General features: G+C 40.4%; 1 protein-coding gene across 3 annotated transcripts in view; it reads left to right on the top strand.

Annotated features, from left to right (window-relative positions):
- KIAA0930 overlaps positions 1-27,379 on the top strand; it is a 53,191-nt gene that overhangs the window by 5,828 nt on the left and 19,984 nt on the right. For 2 of the 3 annotated variants that reach the window (XM_079304809.1, XM_079304810.1), the window contains exon 2: positions 12,539-12,687. In XM_079304809.1, coding sequence (XP_079160935.1) covers positions 12,539-12,687 — 149 coding nt within the window. Of the gene's footprint in view, positions 1-1,646; positions 1,764-12,538; positions 12,688-27,379 lie in introns of those variants that run through there. The other variant, XM_079304811.1, reaches the window with a different exon arrangement.

Consider the following 27,379-nt stretch of genomic DNA (forward strand, 5'->3'; position numbering starts at 1 on the left):
CTCCCTCTCCCTCTCCCTCTCCCTCTCCCTCTCCCTCTCCCTCTCCCTCTCCCCTCTCCCTCTTCCCTCTCCTCTCCTCTCCTTTTCATTTCCAGTTGTTTACTTGTGGACTAAATTAAATTCTTGTGCCTTGCTTGGGACTGTCAAGAAACTATCCCTTTCCTCACGTGTGAGGTGTCTGCAGCATGAAAACCTGGGGTGCTGATGAGGGGATCAATGGTCTCCAATCCTGCACTGCCTGCAGGACAGCCTGGGCATGCTTTCTTTACAATTTGATGGATTCACAGTAATGTGAATCCATGAAATGTTTCTTAGAGGAAACATTTTTCTTTCATGCATGACTGTGATTTGTTTAGAGAGTGTGGCCTGCATTTGCCATAAGAGAAGATTTCACTGGGATATAGGTGAGTGGGCAGGTAGTTCACTTTTATTTCTAGCTAAATAACTGTATTTGTTGTCTTAGAAACCTGCATTAACCATAATGTCAATGCGAAAGGGAGTGCTGCCTAATTAGCTAAAAATATATCTGGGCACTGGCAAAGACACTCAGTTTCTTGGACTGCCCAACCCTGAATAACTGTAAGTGGGATTTTTAAAGGGCTTTGGTTTTTGGTTTTTTTTTAAAGAAATACATCCTTCTTTAGACTGGTTGTCTTATGTGTGCATGCCAGGTTGGACCCCCAGCTGAGAGATGGCAGTGTCAAACAAGTTTTTTTTAAATCTTGGCTGCAAAATAGGTAAAAGTGTTGGTTGTCAGCTTCTAAAAGTGAGTGGGTTTGTAGTGTAGAAGGTGAGAATTATGGCTTCCACTGTAAAGTTGCCAATTGCTCACTCAGAAGGATGCTGCTAACTCAGAAGGATGTTTCTAACCAGAAAAGAAACTGAAGCTGGAAAGTACCAGCCTGTGATAGTAAGTATGGGTAGGAAATAACTCTGCCTCTCTGTAAACTGCTGTTGTGATAACTATTCCTTCCTTCTGCCTTGACAGCAAGTTGTTAATTAGCAGCCTGGGCAAAGACAAGGAACTGGAGGAGGTACCTACATGAAATTATCAGTCTTGGTAGTTTTTTAAGGCTGAAACACTTCAAAAATACAATTTGTTGGTTTTAGCTGATCTACCACAGTAGCCTTTCAGATAGGGCTTTGACACTGGTATTTATTAAATGTGAAAATAGGAGCCTTGGATGTCATAAATTTACAGAAGTTGCAGTCTTTGATTAGAGGAATTGCCTTGGCAGAGAACAAAAATAGCATGTATTTTAGCAGTGAAAACACACATTTGTACTGTTCTAGAGAAGTTTCTACGCTCCAGCAGTGCCAGTATGCTTTGTAAATCGCCAAGTGACCTTTCCAGGTTGGATCTAGGTCTTGGAAAGTTTGAGGCTGTTGCTGGGTAATCCTGGAAGTAGCAGTAGCAAATGTGTAACCATGTGTCCCTCTTTCACTGGCTTTTAAGTGTCTTCACTATGTGGGGTTGCCTCTTTTAAAGGAAAATGTTACACTTGCACTAAATCCCCAATTAGGCCAGCCCTAAAACACAGAAGGCATAACAAGGTGATTCCTCTGGTGCTTCCCAATTGAATAAATTGAATCTGTGGAAGGCATGCTGCAGTTCTTTGGGGAATTGTACATGGTTTGAGGGTTTGGATGCTGTTTCCAGGGAACTGCACTGCCACATGCTTTTTGAGGCTGAATTACAGCAAAGTAGCTGACAACTGTTGGATGAAAATAGATTATTTCTGTGCACTGCAGTTCAGTAATAGGTAACCATATCCTTTCAATTGTGATGACCCTTGCTAGGATTAGTATTCAAAGTAAACTGCCAGATGCCTGTAAAATGCTGTCTTTATTTGGTGTTTCATACTGACCTGTCATATTTGATGATTTTTCTCTAAATTTTTCTTCTAGGGTTACTCTTGTTGGAACATAATAACCATGTTATTATGGTTCCATTTGAATTTTACTTTTTCAAAGTGGAAATCTGTAGATGGTGCATGGTAGTTTAGGCTTTTAAATTTTGTGGGCTTTGATTCAATGTTGAGTGTTAACTGAAATGATGGTTTCTTCAGCATATGATGTAATAGTAAAGAAGAGACCTGCAGAAAGATGTCTGAACTTTAGGAATGCATTTTACAAACTTTTTTTCCTGGGGAGATGGTGTTTGTTTTCTCAGCAATGATGTTATGAAGCAATTTTCTGCTATGGAAGAAGTGCAGGTAAAAATGGAAGTGAAGACTTGAAACAAGTGTGGATGAAAGAAAATAATCTCTCTCCTACTTTCCACTTGTGGGTAACACAGAAACCATGCAAGGAGAATAAAGGAGAAAACTGCAATGCCCAGAGTCCAAACAGTAAGACTTCTTGATGGTTTTGTGCAAGTGAGCATTCTTTCCTTCAGTATTCTTACTACCTGCATGGAATGAAGTAACAAATAAGAAATACTGGTTTTTCCAGGATGTGAGAAATCGAAAGGTCCAAGTTTGAGGAAGCTCTGAAACCCCAGCCAAGCTTTGTGGCCAGTGTTTAACCTCAGTCATGTTCAGTTATACCTTTCTCTGTCACTTTTAGTGGACTTTCAAAATACTACACAAAAATTTGTGTATCCCTTGCATTTTGGCAGCCAGCATCAAGTGTATTGCAGACCTGTAATACATGACACTGCATGGCTGTTGTGTAAACCTTAGCATGAGTTGCAGCATCAGCTGAGTTGTTCTCTTCATGTGTCTTCAACTTAAATGATGCATGAACTTGTGCTAGACTTCTGCAAGGTCATTCTGTGCTCCTCCACATGAGAGAAAACAAAGGGCAAAGGAACGTCATAAATGTAATCAAAGTGGCAGATTATATGTGAAGCTCAGAGGGTGGAATTAAAAGTGTTCTAGAAACTGAAGTTTTCTGAAGTGACTACAAGTACTTTAGAAAGCAGTTGAGGATGTAGATAAGATATGTTATTGATGTCTAGAATGGTGAGATGACTACTGGGCAGAAAACCTTTGATAAGAAGTTTGGTGAGAAAATAGGAGAAGAAAAACTCCAAAACCAAAATAAAACCCCAAAGCTGAAAGAGAATGCTTGTTAACTCTGGTAGTTGAACTGTGGTGTACCTTCTCCCATAGGGTAACAATTCTCTGTGCTTAACAGAACCCCTTTGTGTTATGTACTGTTCTCCTTTAGTTGTGCATTGCAGATGTGCCTAAAGCCACACTCAGGTTTACTTCTGTGAATTCCTTCTCTCTTGGGGGGAAATTCAATAAAACAGAAAATAGCAGAAAAGAAATGTTTGGATTCAGAAATGGCTGTACAAGATGTTAGAAGCAAGGGAGGCAACTGAGAAACTTGTTGTGTTGGTTGATTGCTCTTCAGTGTCAAGGGTGTTCCTCAGTTGGGTGGAATTGGTTCTATTGCTGATGCAGTGGGTTTTTATAAATTTAATATTGGAAAACTAAAGCATATTAAATATTGAGCTTTCCTGTATAACGTATTGTTGATAAAGATGCATTGCAAGTGAAGAGCTCTGGGATGGATTTTCTTAATGCAAAGCTGTGTGGTTTCACAGCTGGTTGTGCTTGAAGTGTTGCCTGCAGAAGCTCTAATGTACCCTCTTCTAGGCCTGGTAAGGTGTTCACTTCTGCACAATCACATTTGAAATCTGTACTGTTCTGCCTGTGCATAAGGCCTCTTCCTTTTCATTGTGCTACAGCTCTGCAATGAGATATGAAGAGCAGAGAAAAAGAGGAAATAGTTTTGTGGAAAGGAATGTTTTTGCCCTAAAACTTATTGCATTAGAAACTCTGCCCCTGGGTTTAGCTGATTAGCAAACATCATCTTCACAGAGCAAGTTGGTTTGGGAGCTGTAATTGTTCCTGTGTTCAGTGCAGTCAAAAGAGGATGTCAGGTGTTAGAAGCAGAGGATGTCAGGTGAGGGAAGGGATAGAAATCAATGTTTTGCCACAGAAAGTTTCCATGACATCTTTAATATTGTAGATTTGAAAAGATTCAGAGAAGGGCTATAGAGGTGCTATGGGGATGACTTTTTTGGGGATACTTATTTGGTAGGGTAAGACTTGTCAGCCTGGCAAAGGGATGCTTCAGGTCCTGTGTGCCACAAGATACTTGTGAAGTAGATGGTGTGAATATGATGTGTAGGCAGCAATTGCTCACTTGCCATTCTGTGAATAAAACCACTGCTTAGAGTTGGAAATTGGTAAGAAAGCCCCATGCCCCTAAAAAGCTCCCAAACCAAACAAAACCACCTCCTGTATGGTAAAACATGTGGGATTCATGGTCATAAACAGTTGTAGGTTGTGAAAGTCTAGGTGTGTTCAAGGAGATGATGAACTGGTGGCTAGAATGACCATTCAGCAGGACCTGACAGGTTCAGTGGTCTCTGGCACAGAAACTGTGAAAGTACTGAGGAGAAAGGTAATGCACTCCTGCATCATCCTCTGCTCCTCACTGTCCATCTCCAGGACCGGCTGTTCAAGGCACAACACCAGGGCAAACAACCTTTGGGCTTGACTCACTGTTCTTACATGATGTTTTCATATTCCTTGGAATTAAAAGGAAAGTGTTCTTTAAGGGATTTCCTCGACAGGAATGCTCGATACTTTTCACTGTGAAGTAAAAAGGGAGAATTTGAAATATTCTTTAATGTCGTACTGTGCAGTTTTTGAGTGTCTGAGTTTAGCTACTTTGTGGTATTTCTATGATGATCTTTTAGTAACTCTGTGGAGTTACTGAGTATGTAACTTTGATCATTAAACCTAATGTAAGACATTGTGCTGCAGAATAATACCCCAGTGTTAATCCCAAGAAGCTCGTAAGAGACAAGAAAAATAAGTGCTTTGTGTCACTGTTTAATTAACCAAAGCAAATCAAAGTGCTAGTAGGGAGATGGTTTAGGAAGAAGTTAAACTGCAATTCTGTGGTGTCCTGTCAGGATACTAAGTGGTAGTTCCAGACATTTGATGATACTTTGATAATCAGTGTCTAAATAGGTCCTTGGTATCTTCCCTATGTTTCCATGGATGCTCTTAGGCTCATCTCTGCTTATACTACTTTAGAATCATAATCTAGGTATCTGAGAGCATTTTTGACAAAGGATAGATGAAAACATGTTTCTCATTAAGTACAAATGAAATATTTTGAAGGTATTTATTTATTAAACTTAACTGTCTCTGTGGCAGGTCAACAATATTGCTTTATCCTGACAGATGGGATAGTCAGGCAGGGCTTATAAGTGACTTACTCAAACCAAAAGAGTTGGAGATGGGGGCAGGCAATCCTCTTGTGGTTTTTTGACTTGAATTTTCATGCCTTCTGTACAACCTGGATAATTTGTGAATGTTTCTCATTGAATTCAGTGTCTAAATATGTGAAGGAGCTCCTTCAAAATGAGCAGGTACTATGGTTTGAGATGTCTGACTCTGTTCTCAATGTTTTATCCCCTTCTGATTAGACTCTTTCTTGATGATTCAAGTGTGCAGAAATGTTGTGCCTCACACCCCCTGCTCCTGACTCCCCTTTGTTGCTGAGAAAGTAATTAAACTTTTGGGCCCTAAAATAAATATTGAAAAAGACCATTGAGGCGATGAGTTGTTAAACCCTACTCTCTGTGCTTTGCCCTCTACTTTGTGTTTTCCAGCTGGGGAAGTTTGCAAGGCTAGAATCTCTTTTGTCTGCTTTTTTTCTTCCTTAAGACCTTTCATAGGTGAACTAGAGCCATCTCTTACACCTTTTTTATCCCAAAGTATTTGTTTTCTTTTGAAGACCAGCTTCCCTTTCCTAAACTTTTTCCTGGAAATTGTAGAATTGGTAATTGTAAAAGTCAATGGATACCACTGGGACCAGGTTAAGTCCTTAAATACATGACATGTGCATTAAGTGCTCTTAGGCATAGCAGTAATGAGCAGTACCTAAAAGGACTGCGTGGTATTATATTCATTAATCTAGTGTGGTCTGGCTTTAATTCTGAGTAGATGCATGGAGAAGAGGCAGTTTCTGTCAAGAGGAGGAGAGGTTAAAACAGTAGGAGCCACAGGAAAAGGTAAGAAAACAGATCTTAGGTTTCAGAGATTGGTGTAGGATAGCAAGACCAATTTTGTTGAGTTTGGTAAAAATGTGATTTAAATGGAAAAAGCAAGTTAACTCAAAGGGCACCACCAGATAGATGAGATACAGGAAATACTTCTCTAGTGATAATTTTTTTAAAAGGATAATTACGGTAACCTCTTAAAATTATGGTTTAGAAGTCAGGACAAAATGTAGTTACACTTAGTAAGAGTTTTATATATTTAGGTGCCTGGACTATATGGACTTTCACATAAAATCAGCAGATGGTAGAATAAATGTACTGCCGCTTTTTTGTGGAAAGTTGGGCCTGTTGCGAAAGTCTGCAAAGAGATTAGTTCTTTGTCTCTGTTGGATAGATCAGACACTGTTAATAAACCAGAAATAACTGACCAATCAACAATCTAAAGGTTTGCTCTGTTCTGCTGTCTGCAGTCAAATGAGAGCAGCTTTGTGGAGGAACCTTGCTCTGATGTCTGGGCACTGGCAGTGTCTGCACTCTTCTTCTTGCTTGCCAGGGACTACTTAGAAGGTAGAAAAACCCATAAATGTATTATAGACATACCATAATTACATTTTTTAGGAAGTCTGTGCAATGCGTTAGATTGGCACCAGCTATCCTTGCCTTTAATTGTTTGATTTTGGTAGAAACTGCAGTTTATTTTTCTTCTACAGAAACGTGAGTTCTTATTATAGGTGTTGAGGGCATGACCAAAGTCACAAGACTTATGGTTACAAGATCTTTTTAGGACTTATTAACCAATAAAACACTGCCGACAAGGATATTTATGTTTCTAATCCAATACTAAGCAATTTTGTCTAATTACAGCGTGGTCTTTCTCAGCCAACCATGTTCTAATACATAGATTTATTCTTAAGGCTATTCTGTCACTTTTATACCTACTTTATTATTTCTGTATCTTAAACTTTATAGCTACGCTTTTTTCTACTTAACATGTCTGTGCTTTAAGCTTTAAATCTCCATTCTTACTTCTAGCACCTAAGCTTGCAAGCTTTTCCCAAGGCCTCAGTTCAAACCCTTTGTTCTTTTCCAGGCTTTGATTTACAGGCCCAATGTTTTGACCATTTCTTGCATTCTCAATTTCAACAGGATGACACCTGCCAGGTCCTTGCCTTGGCTCATGCCTGGCAAGGAAGGACAAGATAATGGGTATTTGAGTTCTTTGGGTTTGTTTTATCGCATGGATTCTATATTTTGCTTTGGTCCAGATTTATTGTATCTGGGGATTTAATGGATCTAAGTTTACCTTCTCTTTGCTGTATAACTGATCAAAGACATTTGTCAACCCAAAGTCTGGCTAGATAAATCTTTTCAGTCACCACACTGGAGGAGTGGTGGCAGCACGTGCTGAAAGCAGGGCAGAACTTTTCCAGGTGCCTCTTGGGAAGGAGCTGGGAGAAGCAAGTGGTGGGACCAAGCCCAGCCTGGATTTGAAGGGAGGTGCTTGTAAAAATGAGTCTTGAGATGATCTGGTCCTACTGGTGGCAATTTGGCCCCTGTCACGTTGAACAGCACTTTCTGGGGCATCCCCTGGGGTTCAGTGCTAGCATCTGGGCCCTGGCTGGGGCGCAGTGGGAGTGGAGAACTGGCTGCTGGAGGAGGAAAGGAAACAAGGAACAGCAAAGAGCAGCAGCCAGGGGCTGCTCCAGCAAGTTGGGAAGGTTCCTGTGGCTCTTTTGGAGTTTTTTCCAGAGTACTGGGATGTTTTCCCCATTGGGGGCTCTGCCAGGTGCTGGGAAGAGCCAGTGATGGAGCTGGAAAAGCTATGAGTAGCATCATATGGTACTGTGTCATTCCTGTCACGTAAGGCAGAGCACTGGCCCATCTGTGGTGGCAGCTGGGGGCCTGGATCTGAAATAAGGTGTTTGTTCAGTTTCTGGCCAGTGGAGCTTTGGGAGGCTGGAGTGACCTGGCAGGGCTTCTTATCTCAGGAAGAAGGAAATGGGGAGAAGTGGAGGTTGTGTCCATGTTGAAAATCCCTTTCTAAAGCTAAAGAAAAGACAATCAATACCTATTTTTGTTGACAGCATTTCTTCTTTTTCGGTCAGTTTGGGTTTTTTCCTGCTACTGGGTGGAGCAGCATCAGAAACCCTTTAGGCCCTTTAGGTTCTTCATTGCTTGTCTGTAGTGGTGCTTTCTGCTGCTCTCTTTTCTGCTCACCTTAATGGGCTTCTTCAGTCTCTGAAGCTGGAGAGGAAGGAGGGAAGCAGCTCATTTTCCCAGACTCAAGTGGAGAAAGGGAAGCTAAGTGCTTCCTCAGTTTGGCTAGGAGAAGGGGGAGAGCTTTTTCCAGTCTACTTATCTCCAGATCATTCGATTGCATCCCACCAAAAAGCTGGTGAGATGGCACAGGCACTATGAGATATAAATAATAACCTGACACTTCCCTTTATCCTATGATTTTTTGGAAAGCATTAAAAAAAATAATTCCTGATTTCCTATGTGGATATGGAGTCAGTTGCCTGAAATGAATGTTCAGAATAAAAGCCTAATAGGTAAGGAGAAAGACATTTATTGCATAGCAGTTGGCATAAATTTTACTTCTAATGAGGATAAAATACATATAAATTAATAATTACAGTAATTGTTGTAGTTAGGATTTGTTCATGACAAAGGTCTCATAATTATATAACCAACTTTGGGTTTATTAAGATTTATAGTCTGAGCTCTTAATTCCATTTTATTCCTTTTGAAGCAAGATTTGCTAGGGGAAGAGTATTTTCAGAAAGCTGACTTTCTACATGCTCTCAACTATGGATGTTTCAAATTTTCTTCTTGGCAAAGCTGGAAGGCTTCCAGTGAAATGACCAAAATTGCTGTAATGTGAGGATTTAATAGGTGAAAGCATTCCTGAGTGGACATTCTGGATCTGAGAGTTTCTGGGTTTAAATTGTAATAGATTTTCCCCCTCTCAAGTTTTAAGTTACAAATAAAAATGTTGTTGTAACTTTGCAAGCTAGTGCAATTTAATAGTAGATTTTAAAGACTATTTCTTCTTGTGTGCTGTTGCACATCCTCTCTGCTTCTACTAGAATTGAATAAAAGCAGCTGTTTTACTGCGGGTTGGCTCTTTTTGGCTTCAAGCCAAGTCCTTTAGCCACTGCAGTCACAACTGTCACAGCATCCGTAGGCTGGTATTAATTACAGCAGAATCTGCAAGCATCTCTGAAGCATGGAGAAGAGTTTTACATCTCATGAGCTGCAGATGGGGTTGGAACTGACAGTGATCCAGTGTGGCTCTAAGAGGTTCCAGGTTTTTTCCCCTGCATTGTGCTGCAGTGCTGAAGTAGATACAGTGCTGCAGCGCTTTTGTCCCTAGGTTTTCTGTTTAGACTAAGGTTGAATCTGTGGAGTCAGTTTGATCTTGAGTTCCCCAGCAAGGGTAAAAGCACACATAAAGTCCTGGTATCACACCCAGTTCTGTTGATCTCTTGCATGTTTGACCACCCAGAAATGTATATGCTATATATATGCTAAATATAAATGCTATAACCACCCCTTAGGTGAGCATAGTAATTCCTGTGGTTTATAGTCTAAAATACACCTGATGACATCAGCAGCTCATGGACAGTTTCTCAGACTGTACTGTAAGAATCTAGAAGTGATTAATAAATGCTTTTTTATAATACTGGATTTAGATAATTTTATTTTGTGTTATGAATCTAGGAGTGCCTTGCCTAGAGTTATTTTGTGTCCTTGTCTATGGAGCAAACCAAAGCAGTGTATTTCTGAAGACTAGAGCCCTTTCAGAGATTCTTACTGAATGTACATTCATTTTTAGTTTTTCCTTTATCTTTCTTAGAACTTGAGAGGAACTCAGGGCAATCCTCTTTCCCTCTTTTTTCTCCCCATCTAATTAAGGCTGGTAATTCAGGTACTCTAACATCATGAGATTTAATAAGTATCTTTGAGACTATTAGTTAATCACAAGGAATGTGTGCCATTTTTTGCTTTTTGCTAAATATAGAGGCAGGACTGGGTCATGGTGTCCTTGGCTGTCACAGGTACCACAGGAACTTTCTGAACCAGGTTGAGCTCTGTCTTAGCTCCAGGGATTTTTGCCTTCATTATCCTGGCTGAGGGAGCTGCTCCTGAACTTTGTAGCTTGAATGCTTGGGAATCAGCTTTGAATTTCCAGCCTGCAAATGTGTCAGTGGGTAGTTTAGAGCCATTTGTCTATGTGTCAGCAAGGTTTGTCCTTAAACCTGAATAGTTCTTTTTCTTTTCTTGATGTTCCTGTGTGAATATACAGACCAGTGGCAATCCTGTCCTTTTTTAGGCTGGTTTTGTGAATCTGAACAGACTGGAATCTACTCTTGCATGGTATGCTCTCTGGTTTAACTCTGTTACACAGTCCTGTTCATCTTTGCCCTAAGGAGACATTTCCATGATGAAAATGCCCAGGATCCTGTATCTGATCTCTCCAGTGCTTGATTCCATTTGTCCACTGGAAAAAATAATGGATAGTCCTTAAGTACTCAAGTATTTAGTGCAGTTGTTATTCAGGATTACACATTATGTTCCATTCTGCTTCAAGTAATTGAAACTACTTTGCTGCAGTCATGCAAGTAAAGTAATTGCAGTGTGGCCTGAAATTAACCTGCACTGGGAACTAACTACCTCAGCCTTTTTCTGTTCTCCCTCAACTTTTTTTTTTTTTTTTTTTTTTTTTTTTTTCTTTTTTTTTTTTCCTTTTTCTTTTTTTTTTTTTTTGCCTTTTTTTTTTTTCTTTTTCTGCCTCTTTTTCTTCTTTTTCTTTTTCTTTTTCTTTTCTTTTTCTTTTTCTTTTTCTTTTTCTTTTCTTTTTCTTTTTCTTTTTTCTTTTTCTTTTTCTTTTTCTTTTCCTTTTCCTTTTCCTTTTTCTTTTTCTTTTTCTTTTCCTTTTCCTTTTCCTTTTCCTTTTCTTTTTCCTTTTCTTTTTTCTTTTCCTTTTTCTTTTCCTTTTCTTTTTCTTTTTCCTTTTCCTTTTTCTTTTCTTTTTCCTTTTCCTTTTCCTTTTCCTTTTCCTTTTCCTTTTCCTTTTCCTTTTTCCTTTTCCTTTTCCTTTTCTTTTTCCTTTTTCTTTTTCTTTTCTTTTTTCTTTTTCTTTTTCTTTTCTTTTTTTTTTTTTTTTTAAATCAGCTATATACATACTTTCAAATACTGTCCTACTTGATGATGCTTAACATATTCTCTGGATGGTCCATCAGTAGATTTTTATTGTAGTTTCAATATTACTTTTTTATTTAGTTTGGAGACACTTAATATTTTTCTTTCAGCCACACATCTGTCTCCTAAATTTTTGAAAATCTAATCTCCTGCCCACCCCAGTAATTAAAGATTGGAAGAAAGATTTATCTGGCAAATACTGCATATGGAGTGAAGTAGGAAAATGTGGTGACGATGTCCTGTAAAGGGTAGATGTTCTGGAGGAGGGGTTGGCAGTTGCATGTGTGTACATACACCTCCACCTGTCTTGCTGTCTTGTACATAATAATCATCCATTATCCCCACTATCTATTTTAGGTTTTTGTTGTTTGTCAGCAATATGATTATTTGTATTTTTTTAGTGTTTCTCTCCTCACATGTTTAAAACAGCTTGATTGTAACAGCCAGTTATCTCCCAGCAGGGCTTTGGGGAGGGGATGCAATCACTCCATGGAGTAGTAATCAGTTTCCTTATCACCAGGCACAGTACTGTGTTCTCTTCTTATCTTTAACAATACATAAGGTGCAGCACTCTCTGCTGCTTTATTACAGCTAAGTGCTTTGAAGGGTTACACAAAATGTCACCTCTACTGTGCTTCCTTTTCTTGGGAAGAGGCCAACTGCAGTGCTATTGCTGATGCTGATGTCATTTTTCTCCTTGAATGAGACTTTGTGGCATCTTCCTCTTCCCATTTTTGCCCTTCTCCTCCCACTTTTTATTGTGTAATTGGGATTCAAGGCTTGTGAACTCCTTGGTTGCTTGAGTTGGATTTTGTTCCTTTGTCAGAGAGAATTACAGTCACCCCTACTCTGGTACATTCTTGTTCTTAAGGAAGGCATCAGCTGTTAGTTCCTGAAGGATTGGCTGTAATCCCCAAGACCCAGAGAGAAGCCTGTTGGCACCTTGTGGCTTCAGGTCATTAACTGGAGCATGTACTGTCACCACATGTCTTTGAAAGTGCTCAAGTGTGGCTTTGATGTGTTCTCCCCCAGTGTGTTGGCTCTGCACTTCTCCATAGCACAGGCAGAGCCAGGGTCTGGTCCTAGGCCCTGCCCTGTGCCTGTGGGGCAGAGGGACAGATTGGTTGCTGGGATGTGCTTGACAATGGCCCAACATAAGCTGTGGGCTCAGGCCAAGTGACAGCTGTTCTGCACACCATAGAAGAACTTAGAGCTGCAGTTCTGGTATTCTGTTAAGCACAAGCAAAAGTGCTGCTCTCATTCACAACTCTTATCTCTCCTTTCTCTTGTGCCTCTCAGGGTGTTTCAAAGATGACCGTATTGTGTTCTGGACTTGGATGTTTTCAACATATTTCATGGAGAAGTGGGCCCCCCGGCAGGACGACATGCTCTTCTACGTCCGTCGGAAACTGTCCTATGTCAGTGGGGAGAGCACAGAGGGTAAAAAGGTGAGTAATGATGTATTTTAACTTGGGAGGCCTCAGGTAACATGGGATTTGATGTTAGAGAGTATGTGACACATCTGAAGAACTGCAAATCAAGGATAAGGAATTTCCAGCTCTGCTCACCACAAGATGCTATACAGAATTGATCCATAAGGAAATACCATGTTTAAGGTTGTGAACACCAGGTGACTCTGTCTTGGCAGGGGGGTTGGACTAGATGATCTCCAGAGGTCTCTTCCAACCCTAATGATTCTGTGATTTTTGTAACATCAGCAGCATTGTAAATGAGGTGCACTGTCATAGACTTGAGAAAATCAGAAAGCTTGCCTGCCTTTTTGGAAAGCTGATTTTTGTTTTGCTTTTCAGTGATGATACTTTATAAACTTATAGCATAAGTCTGTAGGAAGGGAGAAAAAAAGGGGAAGGAAGATGGCCACACTGGTATTTCTAGAAGAAAACTGTCTGAGATAACCAGAGTATCAGGAATGAACATCTGTTGGGTGTACTCAGTAACAAAATACAAGCAGCCTCCCGGAGCTGGGGTACAGCAATGACAAACAGTGGAGAAACTACTGCATTCTCATGGTCTACATTTAAGACAATATGCTCCTCATAAAGAACTATTGTTCCTTGCAAACATAGTCAAATATCCTAGTGCTGCTGCATGTGTATTTCCCCATTAGAGATCTGAGAAACTTCTTAGCATTCCATGGCAGATTTCATCTTAGGTAGGGGAAACAGAAGCAAGAGGTAGGATGTTTTAAGGGATTTATAGGAATCAAGGTTGGTGGCTGCAGGAAGATAAATGGAGAAGGAAAAGACAGGGATTAATTTCCTGACACATATAAATAATTGACACTGTTGTTGAATCACAGGTATTTGTGCATGGTGGATGTTAAAGTGTTTGTAACCAGCTATACAAGAGTTCTCTGGGTTAACGTGTGGTGGTGTAAAGAACCACAGTTTTTGGTTCCCTTGAGAAAAAGATTGCAGAAGGTTTTTCCACATTTTGATGAAGATACAGAAAATGGACAGAATTATATTCTCTTCTCCCTGGCCCTCCAACTTCCATTGTGACAACCACTAAGGTGAAGATGGTAAAATACAGTTCTTTATCTATCAGATGAGTGGTTTAGTCTTTAGCTAGTGTATTTGGAGCTTTAAGTCTTGTGGAGGAAACTTCCATCCTGACTGTTGTTTAGGTGACTATAAAAGCATCCCTGTTTCACATCAAATGATATGGCTTTGTTAAGCCTGGTAAAAGCATGGGTTGTTTAACCTCTTGTCCTTCTCAACAAGGAAACCAAATCTGAGACAGCCTAGTTGCTTGAATTCATTCACAGACCCCTGATCAATCTGTTTAACTGATTCATTAGCTTAAAGAGTTTGAACCACTTGTGGATAGGTGACAATGACATAAACCCTTGCATTTGCTCTCAGAGCATTATTTAGGCTTTTTAAATGCACCATAAATAATTTCTGTTTGTGAGGAGGTTGCAAAAGTGGTGGTTACTACAACAATTCATTAGTGAATCTTGTGCAGTAACAGCTGGGATGAGGAGTGGGCCTTATATCACATGCAGCATTTTGTAACTCTCCTGTGTTTGGCTGTATTTTGCATGGCTTCTGAGAATTGAACCTTTCCTGTGACTTTGTGGTACTTCAATTGCTTTGTGAAACTTCGTAGTTGGTGATTCATTGGTACTTGTTCAGCTGTCCTCCTAATTGATTTCACTTGACTGCTTTGTAGTTCCAACCCCTCTTTCATCTGATTTTTAGCCTGTCCAGTGCAGTGTGACACCAAACAACTTCTCCTACACTTTGAATTATGACTACATGAGTTTTTAATTTACTTTGTAGTTTTGGACATTATTCCTTGAAAAATGATGACAAAATGCCCAAGTCATATGCTTAAAGGGGAGGGAGATGGAAACTGCTATCTGTAGCAGCTGGATAGAAGTGCAAGCCTCCATGCCACCCACCAAGCTCTGCTCTCATTTAGATTTCCAGGGGTAGACTGAAAGGCAAATGAAGGGCAGACTTAAGAGTTATTTGGGAACTTTTAAGACTAGAACTGAAGGTGTACAGGAGCTGTTGACTCCTGCTTTATGCCAGGCTGAGACAAATGGTCTGGTGATGATTTCTTCATGGACCACATTGAGGATGACTTTGTAGTCTGGGTATACAGTGAAGCAAGTTCATTGTAGTTCTTCCACAAGCACTACTATAAATGTGCTCTGTGCTTAGCTGGCTGCTGCAGGTTTTGGCTGAAGAATGCTGGCAGAGGTGACTTGTTGTCCTGTGTTAGCTCAGAACATTAGTTTATATCTATGAAAATAAGATCTGTGCAGCTTTGGGGATAGCAATCATCATACTGATGACAATGACTAAAGGGGTTGAGTGAGGAGAGGCTGTTTGTCTGAATGCTGACAAAGGTGGTGTTTGTTTGTGTCATTTCCATGCCCTGGTGTGATGGTATGTGTCAGTGGGAAGCAAGTGTCAATGAATTCAGTGGTTCCCAGGCTTTGATGCTTGTCCTGTGTGATTAAAAATAGTTCCTGTTTGTGGATTTGGGTTTTTCTGTGCTTACTGGAACTGAAAGTGCTGGCAATAACATTTGATTTTAAATTGAAATGTAACAGAGAATAAGCAGAAAAAAAATGGTGAGGTCAAGATTAGAGGTTTTGCTCAGTTTTAAGACTGAATGAGAAGGACTTTGGGTGCAGCTTAGTCACAACAGCTTGAAGTAATAAATTGTACCATTTAGTATGTCTAGTACGTGCTGGTGGTAAACTTCTCTACCATCATAAATTTTATTTTAAAAGGCCTTTTGAATTAATCTGTTTTGCACTCTGCCTGGTCTAAGTAACTTTCCATTTGTTTCACTTTTCCTTCCCACCAATTTCTAAACTGAGCATAGATGGGTAAAACAGCAATTAAGTTCTTAATATGTGAATGCCAGGGAAGAGATGCTATATTGAATTTTGGGCTATATACACAGACTCTTGGATCCCAGAGAAGTACATTTTATTCCATCTTTCCTTGGCTTGTCACAATACCACTCTTGCAGCTTTTCTTCCTAAGTTTTGAAGATATATCTCTTGGTGTCTTTAAGCAAAACCACAGATCCCCTGTGTCAGGTTCTTTGCAGACCAAGGCACTGTGGAGTGTCGCTTTTCCCAAGTTTAAGGAATTTGGCAGAGTTTTGTAAAGTGGAATCCCTTTGACTTGTCGCTCTCAATATTAAGTTGAGACGCAAAAACTGCTCTGCTGCTGCTTCTCATGCCAGCTGATGTGACCTACTGGAAAATGTGAGCCCTGATCCTCACTTCCAAAGAGTCTTGGACATTGCAAGTTTGAAAGGTTAATGTGGTTAGACTTAGGATTATGATTTTAAAATGCTGTTAGGTTAAGATTGAGTATCTCTGTTCTTTCTGTAGAGAGTAGCTTTACTTTCTCCTGGGAATCCAGAAGATGCAAGTATATGGTGTTACACAGACAGCTGGGAAACAAAGATAAAACTTCAGTAATAGACCAGCAGGTTCTATTCTGCCTTTTATTGTGCCTTGTCACCTGGAAAGGTGCCATATCTCTAAGGCAAAGCAATAAAAAAGATAAACGTAAGATACTCTGGAAACATGTTCTGAGCTTGCCTGGATATTGGAGTAGTTCCCGTTTTCTTCAGCATCCTCTGAATGTGGGGGAGTAGAGTTGCTGCCAAATGCACAGGATGGTCATTAGGACTGTTAAGGCTTCAAAAAGCTTAAGCTACTGATGTTGTGACTGCAGTTTCAGAGACAGAACTGAACAGAGCCATGGTTTACATGTTCATGTGCATCTGGATCTGTGACTCAACAAATACTGCTTGTGCTGTTACCAGTCAGTTTCCAAACGTAAATTACTTCAGGCACATGACTTGCACAGAAAAATCACAGGATTTTCCTAACTGAATCTGTAATTCACTGTCACCGTCTGGCTGCCTGGAAGATTCAACAACCTGAACTCAGCATCTAATAAAAATAAAAGTTTTAAGAATCTTTCATTGCTGGCTCTGTTCCAGCATTGGGGGTTTTTTCAGTGCTGCAAGCAAACAGGATGTCTTGAGAAAAGCTCTATGCTATACTTCGTGACAGTCCCATGCAACCACCCAAATGCTGAAGAGAAAACAAATGGCCAAATATTGCTTCTTTTTTGCTGAATACATTTTCTTCTTGTTCATGGGCAGTATGTGGGAACAAACAATTATTGCAACACAGTGGTACAGAATCAGCTGTTGTGCCTCAGCTCTTCCATTCTGCTGAACTTGTAGAGGTTTTGCAGTGAGCAGGAAGAGTGGGTCCTGCAGTTCAGCATCCACACAATGCTTTCATTTTGAAACATGAAAAAGGAACCCTGGTGTTATCAGATTGATACTCTGATTTTTTGTAAGGGGCTCAACATCTTTGGTGTAAAGACCTTCCTTTTACAGTTCCCCATGCCAGAAATCTCTGTGCTTTCTTGTGCTACTTTGATTGTCTAAATCTGTGAGCATAAAGAGGCTGCTGAGAGCCTCTGTTCATGATGCATTTATAAAATCATGCAGGTTGGAAGAAACCTTTAAGGTCATCAAGGCCATCTCCACTTCCTCTGTGTGCTGTGCCAGATTGCTTGGAGGAAAAAAAGCCATGGGAAGAAAATAGTATGATGAGTGTGGCATTCCACACAGAATGATCCAAGCTGTCTGCGACCTGCACTATGCTTGTGACACGTGTGGCAGGCTAACCCCACTCAGGGTGGTAATGCTCTTGTCTTCTGCCATATTTCCAGAGTAAATTCTTATCTGAGACAAAGCAAGTGTTCAGCTGAAATATTTTCACAGCATCACAGTTGCAAAATTCCAGAGTCAGGAAGGGGTGTGGGCTGCAGGGGCATTTTTAATGAATTGCTTTATATTGCTTCTATTGCTTCTCTGAAGAACTCTTCTTAAGCAGTCAAATAAGGTGACAAGAAAGCCAGAATCAAATATGATTTTAATGTGAATGGCATTGAAACATGGCAGCCAAGAAGATGCTCTAACCTCTGTTATAGAGAGCAACTTCACTGGGAAGGGAAGAAGCCTAGACCAGTTTTCCTATCTGATGAATTGTGCTGAATAATTCAGTATCAGAAATGCATATCTGTCTGAGTCACTGGGGAGTGGAGAGACAGAAGAGCACTGCTAGGCGGGGCTCGTATCCTGGAAAAGCTAATAGTGTCTGCTTGGAGCTCCCTGAAAGCCTAATGAAGCCACTGGTTCATCAGAGCACTTAGTGGATTTAGTGGATTTGATTTGTGGGTTACAGACTGGTCAACTTGCTTATTAGAGGTATGGGAAGGTCTGAATTCAGTGTTGAAATTAATATGCAATTGAATTGGTGCTCTGGAATAACATCACATTTATAGTTACATTGGTAAATAGAACTTAAATGTCTAATGTCTGCACCAGGGTTTTCACCCACCCTATCTTCTGGTCACTAAAGCAGTTTATGCATTTCTGTATTCAACAGAGATGGTTTGAAACACACTGATTTATTACCATTCTGTAATGTTCTTTCTCCCATGGCTGTGTCTGCTGCCTACGGATGTAATGTTATCTTCCCGAATCCTGCTGACTGGATACTGCAGAAGGCACACACTGTGTGTTGCTTTGGGAAGTTGTGCTTCTCTGGAAGCTTCAGAAAATCTGGAAAATAACAATATAGGAATAAGGCAACAGTGAGCAACTTGTTTCAGCACTTGAAAATACAGGTTACTCTGTGATCTGTGACCATGTTTGATAATTCTAAAATGGTCACACATGTATCTCTTAGTTTCATTTCAAAAAGCTGATTTAGCTGGTTTGGGGTATGAAAGTTGGTGGGATTCACATAGTACAAGTGTGAGGCAGCAGCAAAGATGACTTTGCCAGGATCCCAAAATGAAGTCATTCTTGCCTTGCTGATACTCCTCAGCATATTTGAACTCCAAGCCCTGTCTTACTTAGCCACTGTTAACCGCTGTCCTGGTGCCATAGCCAGGCTGGGGATAAACAGTTTCCACACCTATGTGACTTACGGTTTGCACATATTTTGCTTTCCCCTCATTTGTTTGATGAGCATCTTCAAGCATTCAGACTGCTCCGGTAATTTGAACAACTTGCACTTTTATTTTTTGTCTTTTATACCTCTTAGGCATTTCTGAAGTTACAAAGGCAGTACTAGATTTTTGGGGTCCCTTTCATCTAAGTAATTTCAATATGGTTGTTTGAAGTCAACTTTTAATTCTGTGAGTCCTGTTAGCATTTCTCAGTTGCATAATTTACTCATTCTTATCACTTCAGAAACTTTGTCATATACAATATGTAGATACTGAAAGCAGATATGTAGGGTTAAATCTTTTTCTATGGCTGTGACTTGCCAATCAGAAGGAATGTCTTGTGCTTCTTGAAAAGAAGAGAACAGAATGCATTGGTAGGCATTCTTTTTGATGAAGTACTTTTGCAAGAGCTGTAATTAACTTTTAGATGATTTCTTTAATGCTGAGATATAAACTTCTGTAACAATGAGAAGAAAGTGATAATTCAGTGAGAAAACACAATCTTAAGGCAGTTGCAGGATCTAAAAAGGTTGGTTGGTGTGTGCCCTCAGATGAGGAAGGCAAGCAGTTTTTTTGTTCTAGTGATGAAGGGCAAAGGTTACAGGAGAGTTTTCTGTCTTTGAAGATGGAGGAAGCTGCTTTTACTAGCTGCTTTGCCCTGCATGCCTCTTTTTAAGAGCTAAGTGGGGTCTGACTTTTGAACTTCACAATTCAGTTCAGAGCTACTCACAGACTAGTGTCTGTTCTTCCCCCAAAAAGACACTTGGCTGGGAGGAGAGGGTGCCAACAAATAAAGTTGGGAGATGTTTGCAGTGATATCTCATCTTCTCTAAAAGAGTTAGGATAATGAGCAGTGTAATTAACCCTAAATTTCAGGGGCTGAACTTGACAAATCAGAGCACTTCTCATTCAAAAGTAAACTAAGTTGTTAACTCCAGGGCAGTTTTAGGTCATTACACCACTACCTGCAAACAGATTCATAAATGACAGGAGAAAGATTAGGTTGTAAGGAATTAGAAGAGTTACAGCAGCACTAAAACCCATATGAATATTGGGAACAGCTTTGCAGGACTGAATATCAAGAGGAATAAAGGCTACATGTGAGCTGACTTGGTTGTTTCAGTCTGAGACTGCAACTGCAGTTGATTCAGTGGGGACAGTAAGGGATCCACTGTGTGAGTGCAGCTCCCTCTGAGAGCCCCAGGCTGAGTAGCATCAGGTCTCGTAGTTCAGTATCTACCATTTATTCACTGTTTTTTCCTATGCCGTGTTGGCACTTATTTTGTCAATAAACAATTGGTTTGGTTTTTTTTTTTTTTTTCCATTTTCATCCACTAGTGTTAGTCTCTCATTGGCAGAAAGGGATTGTTGGAACCCCTTTTTTTTGTTAGAGGAAGCACTCATTCTAGCATGTTCTTCTCCTGAACTCTTCTATATACTGAGACACAAGCACAAGGACGAGTTCCCAAAGTTTGTGATCATTTGGTTGTACAAAGGGGCTGTGGGCACAGAATTCAAGTAATTGACACAGAAGCAAATTTTTCAAAATGGGTAGTTTGTCTGGAGCTGAACTTTGCTTCTTGCACAGTTTGCAGTTGCTTTATTGCAGTGGGCTTTGTTTCAGCTTTATAGCTATGGTGGGTGTTGAGTTGCCATAGCTACTGGGCATTATGCTGCCTTTATGTGGGCTCCAGAGTGTGTTCTGGGAGGATCAGGTGCAGCTTCTGAATAATTGATAGTATCTAGAAAAAGGGAATAGGAATTTTGTCTTGGAGGGCATTCTTTATGCTGTCCTCTACAGTTACCACCTGTGAAAATTTCAATAGCATAATCTTAAGAAAGCTTCTCCATATAACATCTGAAAGAACCTTTCCTTTTCATTTTAGGACATTGTTGCATTGTTGAATACAGTTGTCCCCTTTTAACTATTATCTTGGATGTAAATATTTGAGTGAAGGCTTGTAACATCAGCTTCCCTGTGTGACAGGACTGGGAGTACATCCTTCCCACAGGGCTTCTCTGCATGCTCCAGAAAACAGGAGGTTCCTTTGATTTCCTTCCCATTTAGCAGAGACAGGGATGTCACTAGTGAACAGATGCATGAGCAGATGGGTTTCCATGGCCAGCTGGCCAGCCCAGCCTGTGTCCTGTTGAGTATCTGTTCTCCAGTGCTGCTGGGCACTGAATGTGGCTCTGTATATCTGGGGCTTCCCAGCTTGGTAAAACACAGAAAGCACAAATCCTGGGATATTAGCCCAACAACCCCCATTCTGTTTGTGGTGGTTTCTTGGTCTGAGAAAATGCCCTTTTCCTGTGCCAAAGGGTGCAGGCAGCTACTGAGATAGTATCTTCTTTTTTATTTTTTTTTCCCTGAATTGCATCATGGTGTTGATGTGTATAGAGAGGGAAGCCAGGAGTGACTGGTGTCTCCATGTCTAGAGGTGGGGGGGGCGGGGGGAGTTTGCCAAAAAAGCTTTGTGCTGCAGAGAAAGTTTTGACATGTTTTGGTGACTTTATGCGGTCACTGTATAACCAACCTTGCTGAAGCTGAAGGAAGTGGTACAGAGAGAGACATTGAAAAAATTGCAGTGTTTGTCACACAGGCCTGCATTGCCCCTCATTTCAGGCCCTCTTATGTACAGTGTTTCCTTTTTTTAATTAATTTCTTTCACCTTCTCCTCAAGAGACAGATGAGCAGTAACCACTGCACATATACCCAGAGTTGGGTAGCTTTTGCTCAGGCTGAATCTACCTTCAGGTAATCTCAAACTAGGCATCTGCTGGTAAAAACACTATGAAATGTTCAATCTAGGATGAATGCTCTGCATTAAATCAGGGTCACATGGCTTACTATTTTTTTTTCAATTTTTTTCATTGCAGAAATCAATATAACCCATCCTTTCCCCATTACTAGTGTATTAAATTAGCTTAGAACATTTGTGAGGCTGATTTGAGCCTTAGGGTCTCCACATCTTTATCAAAAATAATATTTTGAAAGTTGTAAGGGTGTGTATATGTTCTTTATTATTTTAATTCACTTTGTTAGGAGCAAGCCTACTTGGATTTGAAGTGTTCAGGAGCTACAGTGAAAGCGAAGAAACTGAAGTCCCTTTATCATTCGCATTCTAATGGAGATACACTGCTATCTGATGTTACCAGACCCATTTTTAGGACGCTTCTAAGCATTCCAGTAACCTATTACAGCTCGAAGCACCTCCAAAGTGCATTCTATCAGTGATAGCCTTGGTGACGTTAGTCATGGACATGCTGCAGATGTGTTGCAATTGAGACAGACACGACATGACACTCCAAGGTTCATGCAGCAAAACCTTATTGTTCACCACTTGCTTTTCATATAGTTAAAAATTGGCTGGAATCTTGGTGCCACCCAGCTCACTGACCAATAGCTGCCTTGTCAGGGATTGACTGGTGTCTTTTCTCTGCAGCCAGGTCTCTCCTCCTCGCAGTGCCCTCTCTCCCAAAAATGTTTCCTTTTCATTACAGCTATAGGCTGGTCGAGTTAAGGTCAGGGTTGCTTGTGCCTGTGAGGTTTTCAGGCCAGCTGTTAGCCATCACACATATGCTTTGAGAATCCATTGGAGTTACTACATTATAAGGGTACTGGAGAGCTGAGGTTTGGGGTGAGAAATGATGTCTTTGTGTACATTGGGGAAAAACAGATAAAGTTCTGTTGCAGAAGGAGCTGAAGATGACTACTTATGCCCCAAAGTTTGTTCTTGCTGTCTAACCAGGATATTTGAATAAAAAGCTGCTTTAGTCACAAATTCTCCTTCACGTCCATAAACCACCTTACTACAGTAGTACCTTTGGTGCTGTATAAAGTGGTTCAAGTTAATTGAAACGTGTGTGCTGAAAGGATACAGATAGAGGAAGGGGTTTAATGTTCTGCCCAGCTTAGGAATGTGTAATTAGAAGTTAACTGTAACTGCAATATTAATGTAAATGCATTTTTTTGTCCTGCTGTGGCTTGGTGGCTGATATTTAGCATTTAGCACCACTTCTTTGTTATACCTTGCATATTTTTTGTGATATTTTTTTCTTTTAAGACATTTTTCTTTCCCCTAAGAGAAAAAAATTTCCAAAGTGTTTACACTGATAAAAATGTAATCTTGTAAGTTCAAATTTATAACCGAACAGCTTGTGCTGTGTGAAGCATAATCTGTATTAGTTATATAGGAGACTGGTATGGAAGCAACTGAGTATCCAGCTGCCCAGGGAGGCTCTTCTGATGCTTTGGATCCTGGAGAACCAATACTGCTGCTCAAAGAGGGGATGGATGGGCATGTGTATCTGTGCCTGCAAACTCTGCAACAACTTCACACTCTAGTGGTGCTGCTACTTTATGGGAAACTGCTTAGATGGAACAGGAAGGCCAAACAGCTCCAGCTGCTGTCTTGTGTCAGGCTTGTGCTGTGGCAATCCATAGGTGCGTGTACCAAAGGGATCTGGTTTCCTGCTGCTGTGAGTTGAGTTACTGGAGTGAGGGAACAGGATGGCACACAGAAATCCCAGCTATGTGATGAGGTGCTTAAGTGTCTGAGGAGCTATGAAGTACTGGCTACCCAAGGGAAGTGTTGTCTGGAAATGGAGATTATTCTCTGTAGTGGTAATACCAGTTTGCTCTGTTCATGTCCACTCATACTACACCATTTAAAGTACTTAGTATAAAAAGAAGTTTTTAAAGTATGAGGAAATAAAACAAGCGGCTGTTGGATAATGCACAAGAAAAGAACAGAAGAAACTAGGGCTGCTTGGGAGTGGATCTGAAGCATGGAAGAGGACTTTAGTTCCTTTGGTCACTGAATTTAGAAAGACCATTTAATTTGGTTTGAATTCAAGATATAATTTGAAATTACACCTTTCTTTTCCAGAAAAGAGAGGTAAAAGGAAGTACCTGGATAAATGTGAGAAAGATTATTCTAATCATCTTTGTTGAAGTCACAAGAGTTGGACATGCTGTGTGATGGCAATTTTCAAACCTGAGCACATGCTGGGGCATCATTCTGATTTCATAGCAGATGGATCCATTTGAAAGACATTTTTTATTTGTGGATTTTTCTATGTTTTGAAGCAAACCTGTCAGTGTAAGATCCCAGAAATCAAATTTTGGTCTCTGTATTGCAGCTGGCTCTAGGGACAGTTAGAAGTATTTTCTTGCTGAACTTGTGTTTGTGGAAAGACTTGAATTTTGTCCCCTGTATCTTTTTCCTTTCTCTTTATGTTCAACCCCTTCCTCTTTTTTTAGTGAATGTGGTCTGAACAAAATGGTTCTGCTTATAAATAGACCTGTAATTCCATTAGACTTCTATTTAGAAGAAAATCAGGACCTGCTTTTTTTGGCTGGTTTCTTATTGCCAACAAAATACTGCTTCTTGTAAACCCTATCACGAAGAGTTTAAACCTAGACTGGGGTCTTACATTGATTTTTCTGTGTTTTATGATTAAAATGTTCCAACTGTCTCTGAAAGTGGATAACTTAAGATGTGTATTATGTAACACCAAGTGGGTGTCGAAGGAGCACAAGTTTTGAGGTGGTGCATAATAAGAGGCTCAGAGGGCTCCTAAAAGTTTTTATCTGTTTATTTAAAAGATTAGCAAAGATTGACACATGACCAAAAAAAAAAAAAAAAACAAAAACCAAAAGCCCAAGCACAAAACCAAAAAACCCCAAACTGAGTATTCAACATCTTACATATATATGTATGTATGTATGTATAAATTGGCATGACAAGGTCCAGAGACTGGCAAAAGGAAAGCAGCCAAGTTAAATGAAGTTGAAGTTGCACATTTGGAGCCAAGAGGATGATTAATCACTGGAATGAGTTCTCAAAGCAAGGTGTTTTCCCAGGTACTGTCTGGTCAAAAGTCGTTTAACTGGGGTTTTTGAGGAAGTAACTTAGTAAAATATCTGTGGCATGTGGGAAGTCAGCCTGGATGAGGTCCTTCTCCTTTCCAACTGTAGCTCAGGAACCCTGTGAAAACTTGATTCAAAGGTGGCATCATGGATTTCAGCTTCAGAAGTGTCACTTGAATGAGCAAATATGTATCTTGGCTTTTGGATTTCACTGGGAATAAATAATTAGTATTTACACAGTTGTTTCTATTAATAGCTTTTCATGCTGGCAGAAGGGCACATCTGATCTAGAGCCAGCTAAACAATCACAAAGATGAGGCATGGCCAAGTGAGTCAGGAGCAGACCTGGAAAAAATGGAGACCAGTGTGTCCTGGACACCTAGCTGGGACAGATTTGTTTTCCTGGGAGGACTCAGCTGTCTGAAATCCAGCATGTTATCCAGTCCATGGAGAGCTATGATTCATGGACTTCCACTCTGCCTTGACCCACAGGTCATATACCAAGGAATCCTACCCTAAATTAGTGCACAGGGGAAGAATGGTTAAAGAAAGCCCTTTTCCTGTCAAGATCTGTGATAGACTTGCAAGTCATTCTATGAAAGAGTTGTTGACCACTGGCATTGTAATTGCTGGGGTGAAGTTATTCATGTGTGAGTGAATTTCACCAGCAGAAAGAATTAGTGACTGACTTTTGAAGGCAGAGGGAGATTTAAACTTCTGTATTATGAGATGATTAACTGTGACTTCACTTAAAATAAAGGCTCAGTGGATACAGAGGTGGGAGAGAGACTGAAACGGTGTCTGCTGTGCACCTAGTTTTACTTTCCCTGGTGTTATGTAGAGCTGGAGTTTTACTCTGCCATTACTCAGTCCTACCTTCATCCTGTTTTGTTCAGAGACAGGATGGCTGTTGTTTCAAGGATATTTTTTGAATTTTGTTCATGTCGTGTTTTTGTGCTTTTTGGCACAGAAATGCAAATATTACCTTTGTTTGGAGATGAATCTTAATTAGATTGTTTCCCTCATCTGCTCACATATTTAGCTTTTTATAGTAACTGTCATTAATTTGTATAATTAAATTGCCAATTAAAAAAGCATGGATGGGAACCTTGGAAGAAATAAAAATAAACCAAAAGAAAAATAATGTCTATAGACCTTTTAAAAAATATTTCTAGGTTTAAAAACTAACAGTTAAGAACACTGTGTTCAGCTTTCATGGTATCTGATAATAGTTGCAGTCCTGAAATTTTACTGTTTCCCAGTTTTTCACTATATTTTGGTATTCCAGCTTTATTTATTTTTATTCTAATTTGTATTGGAAGTGTAAAACTACACTCACCTCAGTATACTACCTCATCATTTTATATTTGTCTCAGCTGCTTTAGTTTGTTAGGATAGGTAGAGTTGTTTCTATGTTCTGAGGCTATTTGTGATTTTTCATTTGCTTGTTTTTAGTACAGCTGAAAATCTTGCACATAGCTGTGTCCAGTCAGTAGTTCCAGTGTGAAACCTTTAGAAGAAGTTGTGGGATGTTAATGCTGCCATGTGCTCACCAACACTGTTCCATCTCTGGGCAGGGCAGAGAAAATACAACAAAAGGCCCATGGATCAGGATAAGGGCAGGGAAAGATTGCTCACCAGTTACTGTCATAGGCAAAACAGACTTAACTTAGGGAATTTAGTTATTATTTATTACCAGTGGAAAGTAAAACTGAATCTTAAAAACACCTTCTCCCCACCCCTCCTTTCTTCCTGGCCTTCTTTCCTGTTTACCTCTTCACCCCTCTGGCAACACAGGGTCATGGGGAGTGGAGGTGCCTCCACTGCCTCACAGTGCCTCCACTTTTTTGTCCTTTGTGTGAGGGCTCATCTCACTCTTTCCCTGATACAGAATGGGGTCCCTCCCATGGGAGAGTCCTTCAATGTGGATCCCTTCCACAGGTCAGTCCTTCAGGCACAGGCAGTTCCAGTGTGGGTCCCCCAAAGGGTCGCAAGTCCTGCCAGCAATCCTGTTCTGGTCTGGACTCTTCTCTTTCAAATACTGCCAAGAGCCTGCTCCACTGTGGATTCTCCACAGGGTCACAGTCTCTCAGGTATCTACCTGACCCTTCTTAAACCTGTTGTTCCTGAAGTGCTGCCACCCTCATGGACAGGTTCAGCCTTGGCCAGAAGCACATCCATCCTGGAGCTGCATTGGCTCTGCTGCACATAAGGGAAGCTTCTGGCAGCTGCTCACAGGAGCTGCCTCTGTAGGTCCCTTGTTACCAAAACCTGGCCATGCAAGCCCAATACAGAGGAGTTTCCAAAATATCCTCTGTGGAGCACACAGGACCATCTCCAAGGCACACATGATGTGACTCTTAGGAATGGTCCTGTACAGGGCCAAGAATTGGACTGGATGATCTTTGTGCCTCTCTTCCAAGTCAGCATATTCCGTGATTTAATTATTGGATTTTGTCTTCCCATAGACTGTCATGCCGATAGAAAGCAAGCAATAGCTATGGGCTGGACTCTGTTGAGCATTAGTGCAGTGACATGCTTGATTTTGAGCGATTGTGTTAAGAGAAATCCATGTCTGTGCATCCCTGATTTTATTAATTTCATTTTTGCTGAAACGTACCTTAGAAGAAAAAAATGAAGCTCCTGTCCAAAGCTGAGGTTCTTCTGTACAGAGAGATTCTCCTGCCTTTCTTCCCTCTTTTTCTACGCATCCCATGTTTCCCCAGT

Source organism: Erithacus rubecula (genome assembly GCF_903797595.1).
Source record: "Erithacus rubecula genome assembly, chromosome: 4".
NCBI lineage: Eukaryota > Metazoa > Chordata > Aves > Passeriformes > Muscicapidae > Erithacus > Erithacus rubecula.